General features: G+C 36.9%; 1 protein-coding gene across 15 annotated transcripts in view; it reads left to right on the top strand.

Moving 5' to 3' along the window:
• The window catches only part of kcnh7a (potassium channel, voltage gated eag related subfamily H, member 7a), a 160,326-nt gene that overhangs the window by 99,891 nt on the left and 35,267 nt on the right, over positions 1 to 25,168 (top strand). For 6 of the 15 annotated variants that reach the window (XR_015493232.1, XR_015493230.1, XR_015493231.1 and 3 more), the window contains 3 exons: positions 8,426 to 8,640; positions 19,428 to 19,853; positions 24,749 to 25,148. Coding sequence is in view for 9 of the 15 variants with exons in the window: in XM_087256719.1 (XP_087112845.1) it covers positions 8,426 to 8,640; positions 19,428 to 19,853; positions 24,749 to 25,148 (1,041 nt within the window). In the remaining 6 variants the exon portion in view is untranslated. Of the gene's footprint in view, positions 1 to 5,694; positions 5,716 to 8,176; positions 8,201 to 8,425; positions 8,641 to 19,427; positions 19,854 to 24,748; positions 25,149 to 25,168 lie in introns of all 15 variants that reach the window. The other 9 variants (XR_015493227.1, XM_087256712.1, XM_087256713.1 and 6 more) reach the window with 3 other exon arrangements.

Consider the following 25,168-nt stretch of genomic DNA (forward strand, 5'->3'; position numbering starts at 1 on the left):
TCAATTGATTCAATTCCTGTTCAGTTCAGTGCTTCGCGCAGCAGCATTTCAGTCGTTCTCCATTCATTCACATTTCAAACTGCGTGTCGCAATTGTTTCTGCCAACACAAAAAACTTTCTCCAAGACTATTTGTTCCTGTTAGTTTGAATAATCAGTGGAGAAATGCATTTAGTTTTGCATTAAATGGCTTCATTTAATGCAAGGAGTTCATTCCTGTTTTGAAATCATGTTGCGCTGTCTGTTAGATCAGCAGATCAAACTGGCAACACTGAAGTAGAGGGGGTTATTACCTGCTCTTCACACACAAGGTAGGCCTACTTGAAACTTTAAATTAGAAAAGGCTCAATAATACATTGGACAGATCCTCAACGGGCTGATTTTTTTGTCCTTTGTGCCACTCAGTTTTAACAGTGTCCGCAAATATAAGAGAACCTTGTTTTGAACTTATTCCATCTCACTCACGGTGAGATTTGGCGAGGAATTATTAAGTAAAACTCACCTCAGACAGTTTATTTTAGTCTGCGTCAAACCTGCAGGAAAATATCAGGCTTTGCTAAAAGGCTGGTTATTTTACAAACGATTAGTGTCAGTAGTGATAGCCTATTGCAGGTTTCAAAGGAAAATCTTAATATTAGAAAAAGGAAACATAACCTAAACTGGACCACAACATATCAATGTCAAAACCAATGCTCAAATAATGTAGCATACAACACACATCATGTTCTTAGTTAGATTGTGTCGTCTGTCATACACTGTAGGCCTATAGGTCTGTTATTTTTACTAAAGAAGATGTATTGTTTAAGTTTGTCACTAGAACTAATTATGGTTTAAAAAAAACGCAACAGTATCGGGATTGGATCTGTATTGGTCGATACTTAGAATTTTGGTATCGAGATCAGATCAGTTAAAAAAAAATGGTATCACTGCATCCTAATATAAACAATATTATTGCCAAGCAAAGCAGAATTTACTACTAATTAAACAACAATACAACAATAAATAACAACAAGTATACTGATGTAATATATATAAAATGCATACTAAAAATTGTTACTATTCAAGTGTGTTACATTTGGGGCCCTATCAAATACCCTGCTTAATAAGGCACAAGACATGTTTGGCACGATTTATTGCTATTTTAAGACCAGCGCAACAGTAATTTTCACGTTTTGCGCGACGTTGTTTAAATAGCAAATCAATTTGCGCCATTTTGTCGACTCATGGGTGTGCTGGTCTAAAAAGGAGGTGTGTCAAGGTGCATTATTGTCGTGTTGCTATTTTGAGGAACTGAAATAGACTGCGCCATTGACCAACAAAAATCTCAGTTCAGTTTATTCATCAGTTTATATTTGCCTTAATAAAAACAAGTTTAGATTTGTCCACCTGTCAGGTTTTGGAGACATTTGCGTCACCATATGGGGCATAAGAACGTGTGTTTGGATATAACTTAGAACTGCATTTAGAAATAGTTTTGAAACAAATCTTTGCGCTTAACAAACAAAATTCAATATGTAGACTAATGGATGTCTTCAGTGGAGTGCACAACATTGTTTCCTTATCCACGAAAGTAAAGGAGTAAAGTAAAGAGTAAAAGTAAAGTGAAGAGAAAGTAAAAAGGCCGAATGGAGGAGGCTCATTCTTTATCCTCGCTACAAATGTTCTGTTGAACTATTTTCTCGCTAGCATTCAGTTAACTAATAAAAAGGAACCAACAATGTGACAATACTCTCTATAAAAGAATAATTACTGTATACTATTTGAAATATTTGAGCAAATGATAACTTGAACACTTTAATACTTAAAGTTTTTCTCTATGCAATGACAAATTAAAGTTGTTTTTGTCTTAAAAAGAGAAACACATGCACAGTATAATATATTAGTTTCATTAGTCGAAATTATCAACATATTGACAAGAAAAATGTGTAACAGATACCTGACATGGTAAATTTTTCATTTTCTCAATTTAAAGTTGGTCGGCTACATATAACATTGTTTGTTATTTATTAAAGCTGAACTGTAGATTCCCATTCCATTTCATCTTGCTTCTGTTTTTTAAATGCAGCTAAATCAACACTTAATCTGAAATAACAGATGTAAACAGGAATAAACTAGATAAAACTCCTATACATGAAGTGTAATTTTTACTGTAACTATAAATAGAGATTTTAACAGATTACATTTACTGAAATCCTGGCTTTGAAGCATACTGGAAAATAAAACTCGTCTGTGATCGCCTTTATATGAGCTAATGGTGAAAACAAGTTCAGTCTTTTTGTTTAGTTTGGAAAACAAAACAAAACCTCTGAAGCATGAAATGAACTAAAGTCAATATCATGAATAATGGCAGGTCTGATTAGACGCTTGCATTTTTCAACATTATTGGGTGATTTTGAGAATGAAATGTGCAAAATCTTTGCCATTAGTGTTTGTATCACAAACTACAGAGCTGATGTGAGATCAGACAATTTTGGTTGGCTAATTCAGAGTATTTTGTGTTTGTCCTTGAGTGTCAATGCCAGTTTATCCATTTTTCACTGCATGTTCTTGGTAAATCCTGCTAGTAGTTTGTAACAGCAAAAGAGTGTTTCTACTGGCTTTAGATTTTAATAAATCTGGTCCTTTATTTTGTAAATTCACTAAAACTAAAGAACTGGAATGAGAAGAAGTTAAAAACAGATAAACAAACTGTATTGCATACACACCGTTGACTCCTTTGTGGGGATTTCCCATTCACTGATCTTAATACAGGTAATAATTAAAACTTTTTAATATGTAAAAACAAACATACTTTACTACTTTAGATATGAGTAGGATATTTCTGTGGGAAAAAAAAGTAATTCTTAATTATAGAGTAGGTGCTGTGTCAGATTTGTTCTAAATCAGTCAAAGTATCAAGCCAACAATATCAGTAAGATTTCCACATTTAACTGTACTTAAACATTTAAATGTAAAAGTAATCGTTTTTTTTTTTTCCCAACTCTTGACTGATAAAAACAAGAGACAGGGCGATTCTCTCATTACAATGAGTAATTTTCTCATTGCCTTGACTTTGTAAGGCTGTAGGACATACAGTAGCAGATGTTAAACTGTGACCTATATCTTTAAATGTGTTACCTGAACATTACATTTATCACCAGCTGGTTTGAAAGTTGTTTGGCACCTGAATATACTGTAGTTGTCGGACTGTCTATATTTGCACTCAAGTCACGGTCATTTTTAAGTGGTGCTATAGCTTAACTTAATTAAAAAGCACTGCTTTAGGCTAAAGACCTCAAATGACTGTGGAGATATGTCTGCACAAGGACAAATGACTATATGTGAAATTACATTTCAGATTGAAGTTAAGATCGGCTCTGGTAAATTGCAATAAAATTCACATGAACGTGATGTGACTGGTAATTTAGTGAGACCACTTTTTTTGAAGGTTCAGCTCTCGCTATTAACAAACTGTTAACTGTAACTTTTGCCTCAAGGAACTCCTAAGTTGCTGATTATTGCTAGTTAGTAAGGTAGTTTAGTTTAGTAGGTTTAGGGATGTATAGTAAGATCCTGCAAACTGCTAATATGTTAATAATAGGCAAGCTAATAACAACTGCTTAGTAGTGGGAATTGGTCCCTTTGGTAAATTTATACCATATACACTCACCGGCCACTCTATTAGGTACACCTTACAAGTATTGGGTTCGGACCCCCTTTTGCCTTCAGATCTGCCTTAATCCCTTATGACATAGGTTTTACAAGGTACTGGAAATATTCCTCAGAGATTTTGTTCCATATCGATGATAGCAGCACGCAGTTGCTGCAGATTTGTCGGCTGCACATCCATGATGTGCATCAGATCCTCTGCCATTCCACCACATCCCAAAGATGCTTTATTGGATTGAAGTCTAGTGACTGTGGAGGCCATTTGCGTACAGTGAACTCATTGTCATGTTCAATAAGTCAGTCTGAGATGATTTGTGCTTTATGACATGATGGCGCGTTATCTTGCTGGAAGTAGCCATTAGACGATGGATACACTGTGGTCATAAAGGGATGGACATAGTCAACAACAGTACTCAGGTAGGCTGTGGTGTTGACACATGTTGGTACTTATAGGCCCAAAGTGTGCCAAGAAAATATCCTCCACACCATTCCTGAACCGTCGATACAAGGCAGGATGGATCCATGCTTTCATGTTGTTCATGCCAAATTCTGACCCTACCATCTGAATGTCGCAGCAGAAATTGAGACTCATCAGACCAGGTTACGTTTTTCAATCTTCCATTGACCAATTCTCGTGAGCCTGTGCAAATTGTAGCCTCAGTTTCCTGTTCTTAGCTGACAGGAGTGGTACCCAGTGTGGTCTTTTGCATACCTCAGTTGTAACGAGTGGTTATTTGAGTTACTGTTGCCTTTCTATCAGTTTGAACCAGTCTGGCCATTCTCCTTTGACCTCTGGTATCAACAAGGCATTCGCTCCAACAGAACTGCCACTCCCTGGATATTCACTCTTGATCAGACCATTCTCTGTAAACCCTAAAGATGGTTGTGCGTGAAAATCCCAGTAGATCAGAAGTTTCTGAAATACTCAGACCAGCCCGTCTGGCACCAACAACCATGCCACATTCAAAGTCACTTAAATCAACTTTCTTCCCCATTCTGATGCTCGGTTTGAACTGCAGCAGACTGTCTTAACCATGTCTACGTGCCTAAATGCATTGAGTTGTTGCCATGTGATTGGCTGATTAAAAATATGCGTTTACCTAAAAAAAGTGGCCGGTGAGTGTAGTTGACATATGAGGTATGTAGAAATGAGATACTCTAGTATAATTTCCTCAAATTTACACTGAAGTATTGTACTGAAGTATATTTATTCAAGTACATTTTAGATGAAATCTGCCCTATGTGCAAGCAGTTTGTGTTAATGTGAAAAACAGCTTGGAGGTTGAAAGTTGTTAAAAAGTTCATTGACCAAAAAACATCAAATTAATCATCTCTCAATTATTACCATTATCTTTAAAGCATATTCTAGAAACAATAAGGCTCTAATTGATGTGTAAAGTATAAACAGTAACTACACATTTGTCATATTATTAAAATGCCACCTAAAAAATGGTCTTTGAAAGATTTTTAAAGGGATAGTTTACCCCAAAAGGAGCATTTGTTTGTGAAAAGTTTACGTTTTTTAAAGAATGTTGGAAGCTGGTAACCATTGATGTCAATAGTTAGAAAAACTAATATTATGCAGATCTCTAACATTCATATCCTTGGTTTGCGTGTCAACAGAACATAAAAAACTAAAACTGATTTGGAACAAACCGAGGGTGAGTGAATAATAACAGAGTTTTAATGTTTTGGTGAACTATCCTTTCAAATATTGGCAGGGTATCTGATGATATAGGTGATATAAAACCATTCAAAATGTATTATTCTTCTTTTTACATTAGAAAAGGTGCAAAATATTAAAAATAACAAATTCATAACTGTTAAATTTACTCAAAATCCTTATTTATGCCGGTAGTTCTTTCCATCTGGGTGCATTCCCTCAACACAAAATGACTTTTAGGATTTACTATGAGAATTTTTATTTACTCACTCTGAACTCACAGTTTAAAACCTAACAGATCTCACCTATCACTGATGCTTTTGACTGCCTTTTACTGTCTTTCTATCCTTTCACCCTGTCCATCCGCGATCTGTTGCTTTCTCAGATAATGGCCGTAGTATTAAAGGTAACAGAGATGTTATCTGCACATGCCTGCCTGCCTGCCTGTATGAAGCATGCTCAGGCGTACACTGAATGCTATTTAAAAAAACTGAAATAACTGTGACAAAATATCTTTCAAAATACTTACAAAGAAGTGTATGTGTGACCAATTGAAAAAAAAAGGGACAGAGGAGAGATTTGCATGTGTAATGCCTTCCGTGATGTGAAAGTGCATGGGAAAGAAAACACTTTCTGTATTGTTTGAGCTGATCTTTTAGAACTAAGTTAAGCTTTTGCAGCATTTTCTTTATTTTCACCTTTCTCTCTGAACCTAACCCTCATGTTAAAGGAACACTCCACTTTTTTTTTCAAAATATGCTCATTTTACAACTCCTCTAGTGTTAAACAGTTGAGTTTTACAGTTTTTTAAAATCCATTTAGTCAAGCTGGCGGGAGCACTTTTAGCTTAGCTTAGCATAGATCATTGAAAATGATTAGACTAGGGATGTCCAAACTCGGCCCTGGAGGGCTGTATCCTGTAAAGTTTAGCTTCAACCCTAATCAAACACTCCTGACCCAGCTAATCAAGCTCTTACTACAGCAGATATACAGTACAGTACTATAAACTTCCTGGCAGGTGTGTTGAAGCAAGTTGGCGCTAAACTTAGCGGGACATCGCCCCTCCAGGACCAAGTTTGGACACCCCTGGAATAGATCGTTAGCATCTCGCTCAAAAAATACATTCCTAATTAAATTGTCCTAAGCTTGACTCTTCCTAAGCTTGACTCTTCTGTTGTTACATTGTGTTCTAAAGTTTGACAATTTTCTAGGCCGATGTGGCTTGGAACTGTACTCTCGTTCTAGCATAATAATCAATAAACATTGTTGCCGTTCCATGGCATACAACGTACAACGATTTTACACAGTGCCTGAAAATAGTCCCCAGCTATGTAAATGAACACATGACCACCTGCATAATATTACGAGATCATTGAGCAAGATGCTAATGGTCTAATCTGATTCAGTGATCTATGCTAAGCTAAGCTAAAAATGCTCTTGTCAAACACTGATATCAGCGGAATGGATTGAAAAATTGTGAAGCTCAACTTAACTCTAGACTTCCCAAAGTGGAAGTTGGGACCCCCTGGGGGGTCAAGGGACAATGACGAGGGTCGCTTTGGGATTTCCAAAGCTCAAATAAAATTTATTAAACTATTAGAATTAACATATCTTATTAATAACCCACAGAAGATAGTTAATAGTTACATTAAAGAAACAACAACAACATACAAATAAAAATCCTTTATCTTTCAGCTTTTTTTTCCATTAAACTTATGGGTCCAGGTAAAACTTTCTGACAACCTTTATGGCACTCTTATATATTAAAAATAAGATATTTGAGGTTAATATTACATTTAGCCACAGCCATATCACCCTGCAGCCCAAGACCGGTTACTCACTGAAGCTAAGCAGGGCTGAGCCTGGTTAGTACCTGGATGGGAGACCACTAGGGAACACTAGGTTGCTGTTGGAAGTGGTGTTAGTGAGGCCAGCAGGGGGCGCTCAACCCGTGGTCTGTGTGAGTTCTAATGCCCCAGTAAAAGTGAAGGGGACACTATACTGTCAGTGGGCGCCGTCTTTCGGATGAGACGTTAATCCGAGGTCCTGACTCTCTGCGGTCATTAAAAATCCCATGGCACTTCTCGTGAAAGAGCAGGGGTGTAACCCCGGTGTCCTGGCCAAAGTCCCTCTATCAGCCCTTACGATCATGGCCTCCCAATCATCTCCTTCCACCGAATTGGCTCGATCACTGTCTCTCCACTCCACCTATAGCTGGTGTGTGGTGAGCGCACTGGCGCCGTTGTCCTGTGGCTGCCGTCGCATCATCCAAGTGGATGCTGCACATTGGTGGTAGTGTGGAGAGACCCCGCTCATGATTGTGAAGCGCTTTGGGTGTATGGCCATACACAATAAATGCGCTATATAAATGCACATTACATTACATTACATTACATTTAATTAATAAATTACTATAAAAAATGTATATGGTTATTAAACTGTTGCATTTTGTGTTGTCAATATGCTCATGTTCATATATAACTATAGTTGTGTGTGCAACGTTTGTATATTTTTAACCACCTTCGAGAAAAATGGGGGTCTCGAGTTACTGACAGTGTTATTTTGGAGGTTGCAGGCTGAAAAGTTTGGGAAGCCCTGCTCTAGGGGAGATGGAAATGTGCCAATTAAAAAAAAACCTTGGAGTCTTCTTTTAGGGTTAATGCTTAGTACAAGAGAATGCATTGTTTAGATTCTTCTAGCATTTTTTTTTTCAATATATAAGATTGTTTGGACCATTTCAGTTAAGTGACCTGTTTGCATCAATGAGATGGTTCAAGATTCTATCTGACCTCACTGTCTTTTTTTTCCTTAAGTTAAATCATTCTCTGCTCCCCCTCCCTCTCTTTCGCTCTCTTCTCATTGGCTAGTGTCGCGCTCTTGGATGGCTGGGGGTATGGCTAGAGCTTCACTTCTTTCATTTAAACATTGGCATGTTTCTGTCGTCTGTGCGTCTGCTGTTTTTGTATCTTGTGTTTGCAGTTGACTTACATGTTGTTGTTGTTGTTGTTGACCATTTTTAATCTGGAAAATCTCAGTGTTGATGTCAGTTTTAAAGTGATTCCTGCTACATTAAACAGAGTTGCACCTTGCTTATGATTTGTGTGTTTATTCTTCAGGTCCATTTAATCAGATCAAGTCCAGCCTCCTGGGCTCCACGTCTGACTCAAACCTGACCAAGTACAGCACCATCAACAAGATCCCACTCATCACTCTCAACTTCTCAGAAACCAACCATGACAAGCGGCCATCATCTCCACATTCCTCTGAGAAAACCATCATCGCACCAAAGGTCAAGGATCGAACACATAACGTCACAGACAAAGTCACACAGGTGAGAGATGAACATTAAATCAGGTAAACACTCATCTGTTACTATAAATGCACCTAAAAATGGAGTAAGCAATGTGATTTCACAAAAAGTCATTTGTTACGACAGAATGGTTAATGGTAAATAAACTAGTTTAAAGTTATAAGAATCAGAGCTGTCATCCTCAACAACACTGATCCATTTATTTATCATAAATCATCACTGATTATTGTAGTAACCCTAAAGGGAACCATGTCATTGTGGCAGGAATTTTTCATTTAATTCTTTTGTTTTGTTTTATTGATGTATTGAAATGCTTTGGGTGAATGACAATACTCAATAAATGTGCTATATAAATGTACATTACTTGCAAATATTAAACGAGAAATGCAACGTAATTACAGTATTATTATTGTTAAGTTTTATATGTAGTTGTGCATTTGTTTTTTATCCATAAATCCCCTTAGGACACTGTTTTTCAGTTTCAAATGCCATTAGACACCATATAGTTACATCTAGTTTTCCCACGATCTACAATTGTATGAAAGATACATACAAATGTCATCGTAAAAACGATCTTCAGCTCCAATTACTAATGAATGTACATTTCTAAGAGACAAAATTTGTTAAATGATTAATATTCCAGCAAAGCTACTAAATATTGTGCTTGTGCCACCTGTAGAACTTAATGGCATTGTTTCCACTTCATATCTCAATGACATTAGAATAGATCTTTGGTTTAGCTTAGTCTATAAATTACCAAAGCTTTTGGCTGTGAAGGGGAGAAATATATACACTCTCCAGCCACTTTATTAGGTACACCTTACTAGTAGCGGGTTGGACCCCCTTTTGCCTTCAGAACTGCCCTAATCCTTCGAGCCATAGATTCTACAAGGTACTGGAAATATTCCTCAGAGATTTTGGTCCATATTGACATGATAGCATCACGCAGTTGCTGATTTGTCAGCTGCACATCCATGATGCGAATCTTCTGCTCCACCACATTCAAAAGGTGTTTTTTTGGATTGAGATCTGGTGACTGTGGAGGCCATTTCAGTATGGTGAACTCATTGTCATCTTCAAGAAACCATTCTGAGATGATTCACACTTTATGACGCGGTTATCTTGCTGGAAGTAGCCATCAGAAGATGGGTACACTGTGGTCATAAAGGAACGGACATGGTCAGCAACAATATTCAGATAGGCTGTGGTGTTGACACAAGGCTCTTTTGCCACTAATGGGCCCAAAGTGTGCCAAGAAAATATCCTCCACACCATTTCACCACCACCATCAGCCTGAAACCAGCCAGTTTCCTGTTCTTAGCTGACAGGAGTGGCACCTGGTGTGGTCTTCTGCTGCTGTAGCCCATCCGCCTTAAGGTTGGACATGTTGTACGTTCAGAGATGCTCTTCTGCATACCTCAGTTGTAACGAGTGGTTATTTGAGTTACTGTTCCCTTTCTATCAGCTCAAACCAGTCTAATCATTCTCCTCTGATCTCTGGCATCAACAAGGCATTTGCTCCCACAGAATTGCCACTTACTAGATGTTTTGTCTTTTTGGACCATTCTCTGTAAACTCTAGAGATGTATATATACTGTAAACAATTCCTCAGTACTATATAGAAACTATATATTATAGTATACTGTATATAGTGTAACTGTATATAGTAGTGAGAAAGTGTGTTGTTGTTGTTGTTGTTTTTTTTGTCAATTTATGATGTGCCCCTACGTTTTTTGATTGTTCTCCTGACATTTTAAGCAAGGGGTTAGAGTGCTCCTAATACAAGATTTAGACTGGAGCCATGTTGCAGATAAATCAAAAATAAATTTATAACTAAAGCATTGGTCACTCCTTGCATGAAATCCATGTCATGACATTTCAAATGATTCTTGCTTTTGCATTTCTTCCATAAGTTACTGGATTAACTGAAGTAACACTGTATTTTTGCAGAGAGACATAAAATCATTTCCCCAGACATTCACAGCTCCTCTCTGCAGGAATGATCTACCTAACTTTACCTGGACAGCTCAATCTCTTGCATCATTCAAGAGACAGCAAAAAACTTCATCCTGCTGACTCTTCAGTAAAAAAAAAAACTCTCTATACAGATTCTGTTTACACTAAATAACCTCCAAAATGTAGGTTCAGGAGGAGCCTAATCATTCATACAAGCGGCCATCATTAAACTGTCCCAGTGACAGCTCTTCTGGCATCCCTCCACATGTCCGTCTCCTTCGCTGTTTCATTCTCTCTCCTTTATGTGGTCATAAAGTTCACAGTTCACACAACACAAGCTGAGCCTCTGTGGAGGACAGAAAGTCAAGTTCATTAATCAGTTGTAAAACTTTAGTTTTTGACATGATCAACCTAAGTCTTCTCAATATGCCATTCTTCTCATTTTTCCCATCACATATTATAGCCATTATTGAAAACAAAAAGCTTAGCAAATATTCAAAGTGAAAAAAAGTCCTCTAGCTTGACAGCCGAATCCCTCACATCAATCAACAGACAGCTATAAAACGTCTGTGAGCACTAAACTTCATCCTGCTGACTCTTCAATAAAAAAAGCTGTATACAGGATGTCTATTTTGACTAAAAGTTCTCAAACGTTGGTTCAGGAAGAGCCTGATCATTCATATGAGCAGCAGTCATTAAATTGTCCCTGATACAGTTCTTCTGGCATTCCTCCAATCTCAGAACTTTTTACTGAAAACAAAAATAGCCCAATATCTGAAATTTAATGTGCTTGCATTGACTACACTGGCTGACGCATGGACACAGCAGTTATTATTGTTACCACCGGGGTGGATTTAGTGTTTTTGGGGCCCTAAGCTATTCCAACCATGGGTCCCATGTCCTGAAATGCACCCTTTCTACTTTTATTTCATTTTTATTTATAGTGTTGTTTTGTATATCGCTCAAGCTTCTTTTCTATGTTTTATCCTAGTGCATTCTCTACATTTTAAAAGATTTATTTTCTATAACTAAAAACAATAAATATATATTTTTTATAAGTTTGACTGCTGGACTGCATCATAATGAGTAGTTTATTTTGTAATCAGGGTCCCCGCGGGGCCTTAAAGTCATTAAATGTCTTAAATTTAAAAAACAAAGTTTTAGGCTTTAAAAAGTCACCAAACATTTTCTTGTAGGTCTTAAATCATTTTAAACAGATCTTAGTTTTCCTCTGTCCAAGTAAAGCTACTCAATCATGCAGACATCCATCACCCACAGCCCATCTCAATAAAACCTTAATATATACAGTTGAAGTCAGAATTATAAGCCCCCCTGAATTATTATCCCCCTGTTTATTTACCCCCAATTTTTAATGAAGAGAAGATTTTGAACGCATTTCTAAACATAATAGTTTGTTCTGTAGACTATCGAAAAAATATTGCTTAAAGGGGCTAATAATTTTGACGTTAATGGTTTTGAAAAAATTAAAAAATGCTTATATTCAAGCCATAGAATAAATGTTAAAATTTATAAATTTTTTCGGCTACATTCGGTAATATGCCTCAGTGAACTAAATTCATATATTTAATTCAATTACATCTATATATTAATTAAACTGGTTATTATGTTTTCAGTGTTTTGAGGGATATCGAGTGGTTCTCAATAACATTTGTGATATTAAATAAACGTTGACAGGTTTGCTTTCCTGCACCCATTAATGGATGACCATGAAATACTGCACATATCTTTGATTTTAGTGTTTGACTTCCATGTGCGAGCAAGTGTAGAATAAAATATAAGCTATGCATCTAGTTTCACAGACATCTACAACCTTTTTTTACACCTTTTTTAAAGAAATATGGGTCTCACTTTATATTAAGTGGCCTTAACTAATATGTACTTGTATTGATAGTTTGTTACAATGTACTTATTGTGTAAATACATGTGTTTATTGTGTACTTATGCTAAATTAAATACCTGTATGTAGTTACATCTGTAATTAATTAACTACTATAATTACATTTGTAAATACACTACTGACTATTCCCTACACCTTAACCCACCCTTAAACCTACCCAGACCACCAAACCTGTCCATAACCCAACCCCTATCCCAACTCAGGAGCACCACAAGTGTTCTCAAATACATTATGAACACAGTAAGTACATTGTATTTATTTTTGATGCAAGTACATTGTAGTTAAGGACACTTAATATAAAGTGGGACCCAAATATGTTTTGTGAACACTTGCGCTGTCTGTCGGCACTCTAGATTTACCTGTTTCTAACCTATGAATTATTATTTTGGGCGCAAACATGCTTTCACAATGGTATATTGGTCATATGTATAATGAAGTTATCTATTATTTTAATTATTATTCATATTTAAGATACAGATTAGACCAAACTATTAGATGCTATTAACTATTAGATACAAACTATTTATCAACTATTAAAGGGCAGATTTTCAATTTGGCCCCCATACATCTAGTTTTGACTTCCTTTAGGGGGGATCAAGCATTAATTAGGGGGGTCAGACCCTCTTGTAATTTGCACTCTGGTTACAAGTTGACATTTTTCACTTAGTTTCAGGTGAATTAGCTAAAAACTATGAAAAACCTGCAATGTCTTAGTGATTTAGCATGAAGTAAATCAAATTGGATTGTTTTAGCATGCATTATAGCAAGGTCGACAGTGTACATGTGTACATGCAACATTAATGACTACATCTATTCTTAATATTGGCTCAGTTTGTTCATCTCTCCCTCCTCTTCTGTCTATTTCTGTCAGTGGTGCTGTTTTTGTTTGTTTGCCACATTATACACTTGTTGCCTGTAACTAAGCAGATGGCCAGTCACACACGCAGATGGCTTGTTTCGTCTTTTTTATTCTTTGTGTCGTGCTGGTTGAAGAGTTGGACTCTAATTAAACTGGGTCTTGGCATCTAATCCTCAAACTCAGCCTCCCACGCACTCGCAACCTTTACACCCAATGTGATTTCACTCGCAATGATCGACCTCTTTTTAAAAATAAGATATTTCTTGTTTCAATATACAGTATCTCTTAATAATGAAATCCTCAAGTTATTAAACTCAAAGTAAAAGTTTCTCACAAGCGCTGAGATCTCGGTGCAACAACGAGTTACAGATCTAATTAAGAATCACAGAGCTATCCATATCTCCGAGATAAACAGAACCCGTGTACAGTACATGTGGTAATGCTCATTCTGAAGTAAGGTCACTAAAAGCAAGAGTTTGATTACCGCACTGCATTATTGATTCACGATTAAAGCCCAATCATTTATTCATCCACTGCATGGATGGCGTCATTCTGGCACTTGTCAGGTGACACAGACAGGATTGCACATTCACAGGGACGCTGAACAGGAAAATGATTAGGAGAACACAAGCTTTGCAGCCAGCTTCTTTTCTGTTCATAATAGCAGACTTAAATAGTGGCCTGCTTCATCATTTTGATGTGTTTTGACCCATGTTAAGTGTTACGGACTGAAGGCAATTCATCCAGTGATACAGTATAATTATGTTTCTTCTCGCAGTCATTGCTGAAATATAAGATAAAAGAGTGTTAACTTTAAACCCTTCAAACCCAATTTTTGGTACATGGTGAAAATGACTTATTCAACCTAAATTATTGCCCATCTTCAATGCTCTAGTGAATAGATTTAAGCTAGGTAAAACTTTAAAGACACTTCAGATTGGATCTGAAGTGAAAGAAAGTTATTTATTTTTTTTTTTTTGAGTTGTGCATTTAATTTAAAGGCAGATAAGAATGTTATGAATGTTTTATTATATTTAATAAAACATCTACGTATTTTTCAGTCTAATTTGTTTTAAAATTGTCCCAAAATCAAAGCTAAATTGATATTTTCCCCCCAAATTTGAAGTTGATAAATCAAAAAATTTGCTTTCAGTAAGATTTTGTTTGTGTGCAGTAACAAACATTACCAGCAAATGACTTTCACTTTCCACTGGTGACCATACAAGGCCACCCCCTATTTCTCTGTATGGTTTGAGCGATATAAACTATGTGTTTTCATACATTCTAAAGTAGTAAATGGGCAATTTGGTGATATTTAATTTAAATTTAGCCTCGTTTTTTTTAGTGTTTTAGACGATTCTTGTTGCAAGTTAATATTAATTATATATATATATATATATATATATATATATATATATATATATATATATATATATATATATATATATATACATACATATATATATATATATATATATATATATATATATATATATATATATATATATATATATATATATATATATATATATATATATATATATATATATATATATATATATATATATATATAGTTGAAATCGAAATCTTAGCCCCCCTGTTTATTTTTTACCCAAATTTCTGTTTAACGGAGAGAAGATTTTTTCAACACATTTCTAACATAATAGTTTACTAACTCATTTCTAAAATGTAATCTTTGCTATAGTATATAATATTTTACTAGATTTTTTCAAAACACTTCTATAGAGCTTAAAGTGACATTTAAAGGTTTAACTCGGTTAATATTTTAACTAGGCAGGTTAGAGTAATTAGACAAATTATTGTATAACGATGGTTTGTTTTGTAGACTATCAAAACAAAGTATAGATTAAAGGGGCTAATAATCTTGACCTTAAAATGATTTTTAAAAAATTAAAAACTGCTTTTATTCTAGCCGAAATAAAGCAAATAAGACTTTCTCAAGAAGAAAAAAATATTATTAGACATACATTTCCTTGCTCTGTTAATAATAATTTGGGAAATATTTAAAAAAGAAAAAAAATCTAAGGGGGGCTAATAATTCTGACCTCAACTGTATGTATATATATAGATGACATTCACTGAAGTTAAAACAGATATGACCTCTTAGTGGCCACAGCTAATGTGCCTCCAAGCAGATACTGTACCTACATTATTCAGTCATTTATAATGTAGTTGTGATTCATGTGTGCGTTTGGGTATACGAGTAGTGAGATACAACTTACATGACATACAATACACATACATACTTGTGGAAGGCTTGGCAATTACTGTCAGAGAACGCAGAAGTAAAATGCTCTCTCATGTATCATTGGAGCTGTGGAGAAAAGGGCTGTGTGAGAATTGCCTCAGTGACATTGAGACTGTCCTAGTATTTCCCACACACATGCTGTCATAAATTGCTGTGCAGAGCAAAGCAGCTGTTGACTCATTTGTAATAATAGGCATCCAGGGTGTTTCTGTATGCTGTAATAAAATGCGTTATGTATAATGATGTGCGTTCATTTGCCTACTGAATGGCCAGGCTGGTCTCATCCGTTCAGTCTGGCTCCCTGATGGGAAGGACATAAGCGTCTTTCTGTGTGTAATTTTTTTTTTTCCTCTCTGGCTGGATGGTGTGTGCTGTGGTCCGTGATTAACTCATTGCTGCTGCGGCCGTGACCTGTCACCATGTGGCCTTCTCTCTGCTTTTCACATTACCATCTAAGAGCTGCTTCATTAAATTTGCATCATATGAGTGGATTTATCACTCTCTATTTTTTCAGTTCCTCAAAAACTCTCTGAAATAGACATGCGTCATCATGCTCTATGTGATGAATTCACACTCCAATGAACCCCCTACCTTTTATAAAAATAAAAACTCCATATTATGTAGTACAATGTTAAGTGTGCAATCTGACACAATGACACAAATCATAAAAATAAAGCTTCTTTATTTTGATCTTTTGTCAAGATGAGATCTAAAACAGATCCAAAACGGCAGGGATTAAGCCAAAGGAAGGTTGTATAACTCTTATTTTTATCCACGATCTTAGTTTCTCTCAGATTTCACTCACCAGAGCATCTGACGTACCTAACTCAGGGCATTCCCCTACCGTAATACACCTAAAACACAGATTACCGTAAAACTCGGCAATGGCAGGGAAGCGTTTTCCCTTGTTAACTGCAGGAAAAGAGTTAAACAAAACCCTCGCGCCATTTTTGCGTAAACCCACAAGAGGCCTATGTCAAACGACCGTTCGTCCGACTAGCTGAATGATTGACTGGGCGACCGGCCAATCGTCCGACCAACCCTTCTCCTCCTTCTCTAAACACAAGCAGTTTTACCGATTGACCCGCCCCCCGCTTACTTCCCTAAACCCAACCAACAATTTAAAAAAAAAGCAGTCCAGAAAAAGAAATGCCCTCGTTTGATTTTTACCACGTTTTTAGATTTGACCACATTCTTAGCCTGTTATTTACTTGTTCACTTTATTTTTTGCATTCTGTTTTTGTCTTACCTGATTTCTGGAACCGCTCTTTCCCGAACTCTAACCCGGTCGTGGTCATCGTGGTCAGCTCCTCTCTGCGTCTCAAGTACGTAGACGTACACTATGAGCAAACCGGACAAACTGGTTGCGGCGGAAAAGCCCTCCACACGGAGGTAAGAGGTCAGCCGGCAATCGCAAAAGAGAACGGCATCACACCACCCCGTAGCGTTCGCTTAAAAAAATTAAATACGTATCTCCGACTACATAATTTGCGGCCTCCAGAAACGTCCGCAGGACTACGTTTTCAAAATGAGCCTGGGTTGCATTAGCCATACATGTAAAGCACAAATAATGCCCTTCAATAACAAATTCCAAATGCAAATAGCACACTTGAAATGAACTCAGGACCTTTTATCTGCTCATTGTAATTGGGATAATGAGGGAATAGCACACACCTGGCCATGGAACAGCTGAGAAGCCAATTGCCCAATTACTTTTAGGCCCTTAACAAGTGGGAGGCACATATGCAAACTGTTGTAAAGCTGCAGTCTCATTGCACTTTTCTCCCCATAGACTTCCATTAAAATGTCTAATCATCTTGTTTATTCCCGAACAGATGCAATATAATGCTAAACATCAGAATTTTTTCTCAGTTACCTCAAGATGTAACAAATTGTTTTTGAGGGTATGACAGGTGACATAATTTGGTATGTGTTTATCCATTTGTGAGGGAAAAATCGAAGAGTACTCTATTTGGGTTATTGTGTTGTCTGAGATGAAGCTCTCTAAATTCTTTTAAGTCTTCTTCTGTTTAAATGGTTCATCTTGTAATAAATGTTTAAATTGGCAAATGATAAAATATTGATTTTAAACCTTCCAGAAAATACAGTGACAAATCCATTAAAACTGACCCCAGGCCATTGGGCAGTCCTTGTTATGATGGTATCGAAATGGGAATCAGAAATGGGAAACAACTAAAACTGAAGACTCTGTCAGAACTATTTTAAAGGTGCAATATGTAAGTTTGACACCCAGTGGTTGAACTAGGTACTACATTCCTGGATCAAAACAAGCGCAAGCGCAGGTTGCCAGATTGAGGACCAACTTGGCTGATTTAAATCATGTTCTAAATAAAAGGAGCGGCATGCAACAGATGGAATATTCTCAATATGAAAAGGAGTTTTTGTTTTAACCAACACCTGAAATTGATATGTTAGAAACAGCTATTTCTTCTATTTCTTGCAGCTGAACAACAGAAAACTGACAATTATTACCCCAGGTACAACTCATGTGCTTGATTCAGTGTTAAATGTGAGTTTGAATGCCATTTTACACGACATTTATTGCCATACTACTGAAAGCAGCAGCAGATAGTTTAACAGACACGGATTCGCTTCATGGATGGGGCTTCTGTCTGCCCAGTGATTGTAGCTTCGTTGCCAAATGGCTAACATGGATTTTATTGAGAAAATAACTGTTTATGTGCTTATTGAAGACTGAAAAACAGCGTCAATTCATTCGGAGCCATGTCTGAGTCCACTTGATCTATTCAGAGCTACATCCAGCTCTTTGAGTTCATAAACTCCTCCAGAAACGTGACCTGTATGATGGAGGCTTTCAGCTGTGCTTCCGACTCATCCGAGCCCAGTTTGATCAGACTGTTTCCAGTGTCTGCTGGAGGATGTCCCCCTGGGACACCAACAACAGGGGTCATAAGCACGCCCCTACAAGAGCCAGCTTCTTCCGCATCTGGTGTGAACGCAGAAATTAGACTCTAAACCAACACATATCAGTGATTCATCATCTACATTTAATAATGTTAAAGAGGTTTAATATGTGTTGATTAGATTATAATCCTTATATAATACCCTTTTAATCCATGAGTGAGTGCATATTCTGTGCTGAATAGCTCACCTAATGTTTACGTTTGTAATATTTATATTATTTGCTAATTAATAACCTCATGTGGAACACTGAATTTGCTTCTTATTTCGGAGTCTGCTACTGTCCACCACAGATCGCATTTCGGTCATGGACACATGCTTGTAGAGCCTTTCTGAATGAATGAATGAACGATTTTTCCCTATTTTTTATTACCCGGGGTGCTGAAATATAATTGGCTAAGCTGACATTGGGCGGGTTAAAAAAACCAAAACAAAGACAGACATTCTGGCACGTAACTCACATTTTCAAAGCAGAATATTTGACTTCAGCATTGTTTTTCAGGTAAACAAGAATGTTCACTTGCCGTGTTTCTTAAATATCTGCAAACATATTATGGTATTTTTAGGTTTTAGAAGAGTCAAAAACTTACATACAACACCTATAAATAGTTGAAAACAATTTTGAGACATTAATATGCTGAAAATGTAATATGAGATTATGAACATCTTGAATATCTGAATCCAGTGTACACAACGGATCTTAACACTTTACGCTACACAAAGTTAAAAATGCGTCCATTTCATGTACAGGATGAGTCACTGTTGTTTCCACTCTCTGATTTAGCAGCTTCTATTATTGCTGTTAACTGTTGCAAAATATAAATCAGCATTGCTGCCATAGTAACTGCATCTCTATGCTGCAGGTGTTGTCGCTAGGCGCCGATGTGCTTCCCGAGTATAAACTTCAGACGCCCCGCATCAACAAGCTGACCATCTTGCACTACAGCCCCTTTAAGGCGGTCTGGGATTGGCTGATCCTGCTGCTGGTCATCTACACTGCCATTTTCACTCCCTACAGCGCGGCCTTCCTGCTCAATGACCCGGAGGAGGAGAAGAGGCGTGAGTGCGGTTATTCCTGCAGTCCCCTCAATGTGGTGGACCTCATAGTGGACATTATGTTTATCGTAGACATTCTTATCAATTTCCGGACTACGTACATCAACGCCAACGAGGAGGTGGTCAGTCATCCGGCTAAGATAGCAGTGCATTACTTTAAAGGGTGGTTCTTCATAGACATGGTTGCTGCCATACCCTTTGACCTGCTCATATTTGAGGGCGGATCAGACGAGGTGAGCAGTGCATTAGTGTATGTGTGGTTTGGTGTCTTTGTACCATTCTGTAATTTAGAGTGAACTTTCGTGCTCTTCATGTTATGCACACGCTAAATCAAAAGCCAATTCTTTTCGATAGAGTTATTGAGTCTCTTGATGGCAAATTGTTTAGGGAATTTAACATTGAGTTGATGTTTTTAAAGAAACTAGCTAGTGGCAAGGGAAAACAAGATGCAATGTGGGTTTCCTCTGGGTGCTCCGGTTCCCCCCACAATCCAAAAACATGTAGTATAGGTGAATTGAATAAACTAACTTGACCTTATTGTATGAGTGTGTGTGTGTGTGAATGAGTGTTGATGGGTGTTTGTTTACCAGTACTGGGTTGCGGCTGGAAGGGCATCCACTGCATAAAACATGTGCCGGAATAGTTGGTGGTTAATTCTGCCATTGTGACCTCTGAAATAGAGACTAAGCCTAAGGAAACTAAATGAATGAATGAAAAAAATCTAACAATTCTTAACAGAACCAGAAGTAGGAAATAATAAAACGTTTTAATTAAATAAAAAAAATTAAGATAAAGAAAAGCCCACAACATAACTCACTTCTAACCCCTAAATAAATAATAAAAAAAACATTTATAGGAATAAAGTCCTCAACAAAACGTGGCCTAAAATACTGTTACTAAGAATGATAAAACTTACACAAGCTCTCTTTGAACACAATTTTGCTCAGTGTGGCTTTCTACTCGAAGTAGAGAGGATCACATGCTATGATTGATCGTGGCCGGTCTCATGATCAGCATACATCGATAAAACAATCAGATGAGTCCAAGCCTAAAATAACTAGCCCATTTTTTCTTATTTCCCTTATCTTCATTTTTAAATAATTACCGTCCACCCCATCTTCCCCTTTCCGTCTTCAAAAGGGGGAGCTCTCTAGTCCTACCTTAACTTGGACTCCCTTATATGCTAAGTGAACAGGTAGAAGCCCTGGGCTCAATTATCTCAAAGCTCAGGGTTCTCTTCCGGGACAGCATGCCAAACCTGCAATTAGTATAATAGCTAAGTGTAAACTCTTGAATTGGAGGAAATGGATTAGTAAAGTAGTGTTACAAATTTGGATGATGAACAATTAGTTATAAAAATAATTTAAAAACCATGTGACCGATGGGATCCACACAAAGCAAATGCATTCACTTGAAATTCACTTGAAGCAAATGAAAATTCTGTCATTATTTACTCACTCGTAAACCATTATGAGTTTCTTCTGTTGAGCACAAAGAAAGATATTTTGAAGAATGGTGATTGCTGGTACCCATAGACTTCAATATTAATTTCTTTCCTACTATGAAAGTTGATGCAACCAGCATTTTTCAAAATCTCTTCTTTTGTGTTCAACAGAAAAAAATTGGTTTAAAACCACACAGGAGAAAATAAGTTGAGGTTATTTACATTTTGGGTTATCTATCCATTTACCAACCTTGTAATTGTAACCTCTCATTAAGACTGCCTTTTTCCTATTTCACAATAGATAAAATGAAAAAAAAATAGACTTAGGCCTAATCTCAGTTCTACCCCTTAGCCCTTCTCATACACCTACCCCTAATTTTGCGTGTTTATGTGAAGGGGTAGGAGTGTCCCAATTCTCTTTATGTTAAAGCTGTAGGGCTAAGGGGAAGGGCTAGATAGCCCTTGGAATAGAGATTTTCCAGGACCACACTAGAAACCAAGGGGTAAGAAATTTTCCCAGAATACGTCAGCTACAATGGCAACATGTCTGCACACAGAAGTCAGGAGATGCACAAATTAGTATTTTTTGGCATTATTAAGAATTTTTGCAACAAACAAGCAAATGTTTTAATACTATCATAACATAATAATAATAATATCATTTTATCATCATGCTTTAAAAAAAAGGACAAAAGAATTTGGTAATTGGTAAATTTTGCTATCTATAATCCATAATTATAACTCCTGTATAAGTAATCCCACAACATACTCTCATATCTGACACTCGATGACACTCGAATACTCTGTCAGAAAAGTCTAGTGACTGTGAATAAACTTTTTACAGTGTCTGCTATAATCTTAATGTTGTTTTTGTGTGTTTACATAGATGAATATGGCCACTGTGTAAATGCGCAGTACAGTTACGCTCTTATTGCCACATTATATAGTTATGATAACATGATAAAGTTGCCTTCGGTAATTTCCTGAAAATAAATACCAAAAAATAATACAACTGGAATCACTACAGCAGTCGCGGATTGTCTGATGTCATATGAAGCAAGAGATGGCGATGACATATGATGATGTGTGCGGGTGTTGTAGTGGTGTCCTATTTTAATTCCCTTCATCTTCACACTCTGTTTCAAGGGCCATAGGGAAGGGGTAGGTGTAAAAAAATAAAATTAGTGTTGTTGCCTTAATTCTGAAAACCAACTCTTGCACTCTATAGTAAATGTCAAAGCACACGGTAATTACTGAAAATGTGCATTTTAATTTATTCATTTGCACATATGCTTTTATGTTTTTTTCACAAGTGACTTTAAATGAGGATAATAGAGTGGAGGAACTATGACATCACCTTGTAGGCTAATCAGCTGCTAGCATAAAACTGGTTCCCTCGATACAATCCCTATAGGATTTTCCCATAGGCTTTTCGAAGATTGAAAATAGCAAGCCCTTTGTTCAAACAATGTTCTTTACACTTACACGTTTTGTCCAACCGGATAATCCTCACACGAAAATACAACTTTGAGCACTTTTTGATCTTAATTGCAATCTTTAAACGCCAGAGCTGAAAAGCTAACTATAATCGGACTTTAGTGCCTTCTGGGCGCTCTGTGACGTCAGTACCACCCTGCTACAGACAATATTTCAAGCTTATTTTTAGAAATATGCTCCATGACAAAGATTTACTCTCTCGGTTTATTATATTATAATAAACTCTATGTATTATCAACAAATAAATACGCAAAAACTCAACTGTATAGACCTACGTGCCTTTTGGATGTTTTTTTTTACGTGTAAAATACGTTTTTGTTTTGCTCTACATGTTGTTGTAAAAGTTTTAAAATATGTTAGTTTTAATGTATGTTTAAATGTGCCTACAAAGTATCATCACAAGACATATTTAAGTAAGTGTATTGCTCGCGTGCTTACAACCCGCTTACTTTAGTAACAGACGACATAAATGAGGGACTAGTCTATTTGCCTGCAAGTTCCATCATAGATGGAGAATAACATTCAATATTCATTTTTTGTCACAAAGAATCTTATCAAAATCAGTTAATGACGTTATAATGACAGGAAACATGTATATATTTCTTACACATTTATTTTTATTTGTTTGCATTACTGATAGCAGGAAAGAGACAGGCTGTAAGCAGGATCCCCATAATATCGTTTAATTAAAATAAAGGATCAACAAATTAATCTGTCTTGAAAGTCTTTACAAGTGAAAGCATTATCTACACACAATATGAATTTCCACATAGAAAAATACTACAAACTATAAAATGCTATTCATGAAAATACAGACAAATCCAAATGCCCAACTCAAGTGAGTTGTGCTCCAGACTAGTTCAGCACGATGGCGTATAATGTCTCAGACACTGCCTGTAGTCCTAGTTAGCAACTTGATAGCAACCGTCTTTTTAAAGAAGCATAACAGATTTTAAAAAATTAAGAATGTGATGTAACTGATGCTGTATGTTGTGTTGTATGTCATAGAATAAAATGTGAAAGTGTCTTGAGTTTTTGTTAGCCAGGGACCTTATTTAAGTGATTTAACTGAAATCCCATTGAAAAAAACATTGACTTTGGGACGAAGGAACCGGAACTGCTAAAATGCCAACTCGCTTCCGGGTTTTTGCATACAAATTGACATCATAGTTCCTCCACTCTATAGAAGCACCTCAAATCACAAGAAAAGCAACTGTATGTAGATGCAGTGATGAGACTCAGTTAGTTTAGCATTGTGCATGGTTGCGTCCGAAACCGTCTACTACTCAGTAGGTACTGCATTTGAATTTATGCATACAACTCGACCGGGAGAAAAGTATGTTCTATACCAGGGGTCACCAACCCTGTTCCTGGAGAGCTACTTTCCTGCACATTTCAGTTGCAACCCTGACCAAACACACCTGTTTGTAATTATCAAGTACAGCTTTATGTACTATTAATTGGTTCAGGTGTGTTTGATCAGGGTTGGGACTGAATTCTGCAGGAAGGTAGCTCTCCAGGAACAGGGTTGATGACCCCTGTTCTATACTATATGAATAGAGGCAGTATCAATGGAATTCGGCCGTACTACATCCGCCATTTTAACATGATCATGTGACCTAACCACGTCTGTTGTGGTGCTTCACTCCCATTCATAAATTTTCTCACGGGGCATCATGGGATAGCACAGCATGCATGGGATGCACACTTCAAAATCTCACCGGAAGTAGTAGGTCATTAGGGTACTTCTCGCATACTGATTTTCGAATTCGATTAATTCGTACATACCACTCAGCTTGCATACTGATTTTAGCGTACTATACAGTATGGAAGTATGCGGTTTCAGACGCAGCCCATTTTTTTAAACAAACCAACTGGACAGATGAAGAACAAACTGGTGGATAAAGAATGAGTAAGTGAGTGAGTGGTAATGTCAGAGGACTGAGAGTGTTGATGAAACAGGTAGGTGTTCAGTCGTTTAATAAAAATTTGATTTGAATTCTTAAAAAGCTTCTTAAAAATTGGAAAAAAAATGAAACTCAGCGATGTCTGAATAAAGATTCTTACTGTAAATCAATGCATAGCGGACTCTAGATTTATTGTAATTAATTAGTTGCGATTTTATCTGAATGCATTGCTTTATTTATGCTCGCATGATTATGTGTGTTCTTCTCACCCTCTCTTTAGACCACTACTCTGATTGGCCTGTTGAAGACTGCTCGACTGCTCCGATTGGTCCGTGTGGCTCGCAAGCTGGATCGATACTCCGAGTATGGGGCGGCTGTTCTAATGCTCCTCATGTGTATCTTTGCACTGATTGCCCATTGGTTGGCTTGCATATGGTATGCGATCGGCAATGTGGAGAGGCTCTATCTGGACCACACCATTGGCTGGTTGGATAATTTGGGCATTTCCATCGGCAAGCAGTACAACATAAGTGATGATGCCTCAGGCCCCTCAATCAGGGACAAGTATGTAACAGCGCTGTATTTCACATTCAGCAGTCTGACCAGTGTGGGCTTCGGAAATGTATCACCAAATACCAACTCAGAGAAGATCTTCTCCATCTGTGTCATGCTCATTGGCTGTGAGTATCATTGAGATCAC

The sequence above is a fragment of the Danio rerio genome, chromosome 6, assembly GCF_052040795.2.
Source record: "Danio rerio strain M-AB ecotype USA chromosome 6, GRCz13ab, whole genome shotgun sequence".
Taxonomy (NCBI): domain Eukaryota; kingdom Metazoa; phylum Chordata; class Actinopteri; order Cypriniformes; family Danionidae; genus Danio; species Danio rerio.